Source organism: Limulus polyphemus, unplaced genomic scaffold, assembly GCF_000517525.1.
Source record: "Limulus polyphemus unplaced genomic scaffold, Limulus_polyphemus-2.1.2 Scaffold53, whole genome shotgun sequence".
In the NCBI taxonomy this organism is placed as follows: Eukaryota; Metazoa; Arthropoda; class Merostomata; order Xiphosura; family Limulidae; genus Limulus; species Limulus polyphemus.
In genome coordinates, this window is record NW_013665663.1 from 752,476 (window position 1) to 759,311 (window position 6,836).

General features: G+C 33.6%; 1 protein-coding gene across 1 annotated transcript in view; it reads right to left on the reverse strand.

Annotated features, from left to right (window-relative positions):
• Positions 1 to 6,053: 6,053 nt before the first annotated feature.
• The window catches only part of LOC106463485 (cuticle protein 19.8-like), a 13,651-nt gene continuing 12,868 nt past the window's right edge, over positions 6,054 to 6,836 (reverse strand). Inside the window, exon 5 of the mRNA XM_013923527.1 lies at positions 6,054 to 6,464. Coding sequence (XP_013778981.1) covers positions 6,054 to 6,464 — 411 coding nt within the window. The remainder of the gene's footprint in view (positions 6,465 to 6,836) is intronic.

Consider the following 6,836-nt stretch of genomic DNA (forward strand, 5'->3'; position numbering starts at 1 on the left):
ATTGCACAATTACACTTCCGTGTTCATTAGAGCGTTAATATCTTCTTTACTTCCAGTTACCAGCAGCAGCCTTTTTAATAATGTACATTAAAATGATATCTAACCTAAATAAAAGCCAGATTGTGTCACATCACGCATGATTTCTCGAAATATGAGGAGTCATAAAAGCCAAAATGCATTTATCCAAATAGAATAGTTCGATTACTGTCTGCCCATTACGATTTTAGTGACGGGGATGCAAGGGGTCCATGAGGGGGCGCCGTCAATCTTTATAAGTGTGGTGAGTGTTGGTATAATAAGCCTAAGTAAATACGTAGTGTGGGATCATCTAGCCTAGAGTCAAGTGCATAAAGTTTATCATGAAAGTAAAAATATCAATTCAATTTAAACTTAAATCGTTTCTGAATTAAGCTATTTTCTGTTGTATCACCAACGTTTTTAATAACACACACACAAGCTTCTTTAATCAACGGAGACTCTAAATTAAGAAATCAACAAATATTTTCCAGTTTTGTTATCTACGCATTTCATTTTCTACTTTCAGTACATAGACTAACAACAATATTAGGTTATATTTTTGTTGCTAAGCGATATGACATTACCAAAACGCACTGGCTTTTCTATATATTAGAAGTTGTTACTCTAACTGATTTTTACCAATAATTATTCTGTGAATCCGCCACGAATTCATTCCATGAATGATCTTAATTTTGATTCGCTCACAAAGGAATTTACTGACGTTTGACTGCCTCTACTGCACGTTTCTGCTTCTTTGTTGGTCAAGCTTGATTTGACAAAATGTATTTATTTCAGTTAGCTATGAAATGTGAGGTTAGGATATATTATGGGATGTGGGTGGTGTACTTGCCCCGTCATTTTTGATGGGCTATATGCTAGTACAGTTTATAAACTTTAAAATGTGGAAGTAAGTATTATGTTTAATTTTCTCTTTTTCTTTAGTGAGGGCAGGACACTCCAGTTCCCAATGACTAATCACCATTGGGTACAGTGCATAAATGAGAAGTAACTGAAATTAGTGAAGCAGTTGGTATTACTTTGTTCATATTGCACCAGTAAATAAACGAAGGGTTGTCAGTGAAACTGATACATTGGTGAAAAACTGTGCAGACAATCTAAGTATAGATCAGCAACGAAAGCTTTGGATGTTACCAGAGATATAATCAACCTTAAGATCGATCAAATTCTGAATAATTTAAACCAGGTAATGCTTATCCTTTACCATTAGTGATCTTCCGAAAGAAGAGTTGTACACAGAGGAACTTTGTGGACTTCAGATGGATTGCCTGCACAGTTAAATGTCTCATTGTGTTGGAAGTCTCCTTCTGGTTTAGCTATTTTACTTCTGGCTGCTGGAAAGTAGAGCTAGACAACGACAGTAGAGCTAAGAATAGTTTTAACCTATGAGAAGGTTGTGTGTGTTTTTCATCAGTCTTTAGCTTTTGCGATGCACCAGTTATTTTTGTAATTTGCATTGCCTGATTTGCTGTGGGAAGTGTATAATTCAATTCCACAATATTATAGTGTTTGGTCATACGATTCATGCTGCAGTAAAAATTCTAAGCATACTATTGTAATATTAGTTAAAAGCAAGCCTGAAATTGAAGGAAAAAATATTTTATTGTGTAGTTGCTCATAGAATACCTAGGGCGTATAATGGGTAGATCTATTGATCCTGTGTAAAATTTAAGTATTGGCAGAATAGACTCAAAGTACATTTCAGAATGAAGTGCAAAACTTTGTCAGTTTTGCAATCTGTTGTATCTTCTTTCTGGTTAATGTTTCAACAATAACATCACAACTGATGTGAATATTATTTTATCTGGACTGACGACTGTTTAAGCTAATTTTAGTCACTAAGATGTATCTTGTTTGATGCTATGGTGTTAGGTTGTACAAGAAGTGATATTCCATTATCTTGGATACTAATATCAGTAATAATGGAATTGGTGCAATGTTGTCACAAGCACAAAACACGTAATAGCATATGCAAGGCACACGTCCCTCACATGCCATTACTTATAACGAAGAAACAATTGCTTGCAAATATTGCAGTTTGTGTAGATCATGCATCAGTGAAATGATCGAAGAACCTCAGAGAACCAGAAGGTATGGCTGCACGTTGTGCAAAACCCAATAGGCCAACATAAACTTTAATAATCATACCAACAAATATTGCCAAGGAGAAATTTCATTCTGATATTACATATAAATCATCAAAATTTTGAAGATATCTGTATATGGTAACATAGTCAAATATCTTCAGTGAAGATCAAATGTGCAGACTTTTAAGCCATAAGTCTGCATGTGGAAATATCCATTTTACCTATACAATGAAGGTGGCTGTGGATAAAAACCTCAGTAAATGATATCCATGTCTTCCATTATTACACCGTGTATTAGCTGTGATTTTCGAATAGAATGAAGGTAAAAGTGACGGCATATTTTCACTACTTTATGCCTTTCAAAATGTCTAATGCGTTGATTTGTTTACATTTATTTTTTGATAGTAGAGTTGAATTTATACACCTATAGATGATAACATAGTGTCATGAATAGCCATAATTTTAAATCTGGTAATGAGAATGCTTAATAATGCACTTGTTCTCCTACTCTGTTTAAACCTCCTACTAATTAAAATCTATGTATCAGTATGTTTTAAACATACAAACACATACATGCATACTCATGGAATTTTATCATTTGAAGTAAATGAGTCGATTTGAACACCTAATTTTGAGAAAATAAGAACATAGTTGTAAAGAAAATGTTGCTGAAAGAAAGTTTATTTTGTTTCATTTTAAATGGAAGTTAAGACTTTGCTATTTTTACTGCTGTGACATTTGTAGAGCGTAAACTGCTCATTAAAGTTGTGACTTTTTTGTTAGTCACAATGCCTAGTGGAAAACAAAACAAAAACAGTGTATGTGAAGTAGTGTTATTTTTCCATTTTAATGAAAACTTGGTGATTTATACGTGTGATTAAACTCACATTTAACTAAGTTTAACTCTGCCGTTTTTGCAACACAGCTCATCCTCTTGTGATTCAGGTCCTTCTTGAATTTCTATATCAACCATTTTTGGTTCGGGACACATTTGTAAACATTGATGGCCAGTCTCGACAGAGTAAATTGCTTTAGTACAAGAAAAACAAAAACAAATAGGTCGATTACTGATATTATTAACCAACGGTATGGTAAACCTGTCTTTATTCAGTTCAGAAATGCCAAAAAATTACATTCAAAATATTGTAAAACTAAATTACATATATATTTTTGAATACATCTAAACGTTTGGAAATATTTCCTCGGTTTTTGAATTTGAAGTTTCTGTTACTCTAGACAGTATCAAACGCTTAAAAGGAACTGTTAAATTCTGAACTTAGATAAAATAATAATTCATTCAAGTTTTTAACTCGACAATTTATAGAAGCATTGAAATTATTGAAGAACCAACTAAGTTGGTTATGTATATATATATTTTACATTTCAAACATTTTACATTTTATTGAACCACAAAATAACAAATGTTTATACAATCTCAGAAAAAAATTGGTTAAGTTGACTAATTCATAGCGACAGTTGGGTAAAATTTTTTAATTATTCAAAGTATGTTCTGAATGATATCGAAAAGAAAGTTTTAGCTCATGGTTTAAACTTTAGTATGCCGGATAGGTTAATGTTTAAGAAGATCATTTTGTACAATTCGAACAGTTTTTACAATTATTGTCACACAAACCTACTTGGTCCAACTCTGGTCAATCTTTTAGTAATATTAGAACACAGATTAATGGTATACCTTTGAATTCTTTTAATGATTGGCCCGGCATGGCCAGGTGGTTAGGGCACTGGACTCGCAATCTGCCGGTCGCGGGTTCGAATCCCCGTCACACCAAACATGCTCGCCCTTTCAACCGTGGGGGCGTTATAATGTGACGGTCAATCCCACTATTCGTTGGTAAAAGAGTAGCCCAAGAGTTGGCGGTGGGTGGTGATGACTAGCTGCCTTCCCTCTAGTCTTACACTGCTAAATTAGGGACGGCTAGCGCAGATAGCCGTCGTGTAGCTTTGCGCGAAATTCAAAAAGAAACAAACTTCTAATTATTATAAATGTGAATTTAAAATATTTATAATAATGTAGGTTCAAAGGAATTAATAATGGGGAATGTAAATAAAAATTATAGTATTATTATTATTATTTATAAATCTGATAGAGGAAATAATATTGTAATTTTGGATAAAGATAAATACTGAATATTTTAAATTATTCAAATAATTTTGTAAAGTTACACCATTAAACTATTGTTATAAGATAAACCAAGCTATAAAGGTACCTATTAAACCTGAAGAATAACAACATTCTAAATGAAAAAAGAAATTTGAAAATTAGACCACCAGATAGTCATCCAGAAGATTTCTAATGGTCTTTCTACGATCCATTTAGAAGGATGTCCATTACGACCTATAGTTTCTAACACTGGAACGTACAACCATGCTTTAACTGGTTTCATGGTTAAAATTTTGAAGACTTTTACAACCAATGAACACATGTTGAAAGACAGCTTTGAATTCTCTAGTGAAATACAATATATGATGTTTGATAACAATGTATGTTGTACCATCTTTGATGGTGAGTCGCTATATATAAATACACCATTAGAAGAAACCATACAGTTGAGTACTGATTTGATTTTTTAACAACTCTGAGAATCTGACTATTCTAAAATCAGTATTTTTGAAATTGATGAACTTTGTCACAAAGGAGTCATATTTTTTTAATTGACAACAACCATTATAACCTGATTAACGATGTTGCTATGGGTTCTAGATTGGCGCCTTCTTTGACCAGTTTTTTTTCTGTGCTATCATGGAAAACAATGGGTGGAAGACTGTCTGCAATCTTTCAAACTGTTTTACTTCCGTAGATATGTGAACGATATATTTACCATCTTTAGAAATTCTGGTCAAATTTCTCAATTTCTTGAGTACTTGAACAGCATGATGTTGTTCAACATCGTAAATCCATTTCTGGACATACTGATTCATAACGATAATGGCCACTTCAAATGTAAAGTACACCATAAAGAAACATCGTCTATAGAGAGAATGTGTTTTGTTGCTTTTACATCAGATCCTTTTCTAGCCTCTAGGAGAGAAGATTCGTTTTGAACTTGAAACCCTCACGACTTTCTGGTAAAGTTAACATTTTAATAGTGACTTCTGCTGTAATTATTTTTCATAAAATGCAATTTGTTTCTTTATTTACTTTTACAATCATTTGAAATTCTTCTTTGCAAATTCCTGCAACTTCGACGATCAGCTATGTTCTTTATTTTAGTTTCTCAGGCATAATAAAGTGTTTTATTTTTTAACTTAGACAACTTATTTTGTCTTTCTTTGAAAAGCCACTGCTCTTGTCCTTTCACGAACTAAATCCCCGAACCGCTGTTTATCTATAGAAATCAGATAAATGAGAGGTAAATTTAACCAGTTAGATTACCACATAAGTAATGACAATTGTACTATGTAATGAAAATCATCCAGCTTAATTTTGTTAAATTAAACACCTCAGTACGTTTATTTCATCACTGACTTAGTTAACCGAAGCGATTTTCGACGATACTGATATTTATGGTACAAAAACAAAGCTATTCTGAAGTGTTTGGGCTAACGGTCTTTGTAATGTGTCATGTGTATTTCTTAAATAATATAAAAGTATCAGAAGTAAATACTACAACAACTTTATTTAAATGCTATAAACAAATTACAAAATAAGTAGCATAAACAATTGCACTGTTTTTGAAGTTAACTGCTGCTAAATACATTAGTCAGTATTAACGAACAAGAAAAAAGAAGAGAAGGAAACGTCAGAAATGGGAAACATTAAACAAACAAATCTCATATACAGGAATACATATACAAGAGCATCATTAAGCATTGAAATATGCTACTATAAGCATGTACTACGAAGAAAAGCATTTCACATATTTACATAAATCGTGCTGTGCTTGAGAAAGGATTTTCCAAGTTGGACATTTAATGATAGACAGGTATAGAGGTTTTCACAACAGAAACAGGATTGTAAGAGTATGCAGGGGCTACCACTTTCTTTACCACTGGGGCAGCAGGGGCATATCCATAGGGATGAGAGGCTATATGGGGACCTATATAAGCCTTCTGGACAACATGGGCAGGAGGTTCATTTGAATAAACTCCAACATCAGCCGGGCTCTGGTTGGCTGTACCTGGCTCATTTGTCTTCACATTGGCACGGAAACCGTATTGGTCAGCCACGTACTCGACGATACGGGAAACACCGTAAGGATCCACATAGCTATACGAGCCCTTTTTGTTCCCATATCCATCATCTTCTTCGTGTCGTTGTTGTGCGCCCCCGTCATTACCCTGTACGTCATAGCCAAAGCCGTAGGGGATTGGCTGGTCATACTGTAGAGAAGCATATATGTCTGAATGAACATATACTTCAACAAAAAAATCACTCATACAGTGAGAAATGATGCATGAAAGTTTGTGACGTACTCTTAAAAACATAATCAAGAACTGATGAGTCGCATTACATCTAATTAATTAATATAACAGTACTTATCATGTGGTAATATATTTATATAATATAAAAAAGTGATATTGATTATCGAGGAAACTATTCCACGAAACAATGTCATAACAATCATTCGCAAAAATTAATCGTTAGCCATTTAGAGAGATAACCTTTTGATATTATGCTTTATTATCAGTGGCCCGACATGGCCAGGTGGTTAGGGCGCTTGATTCGCAATCTAAGGGTCGCGGATTCGAATC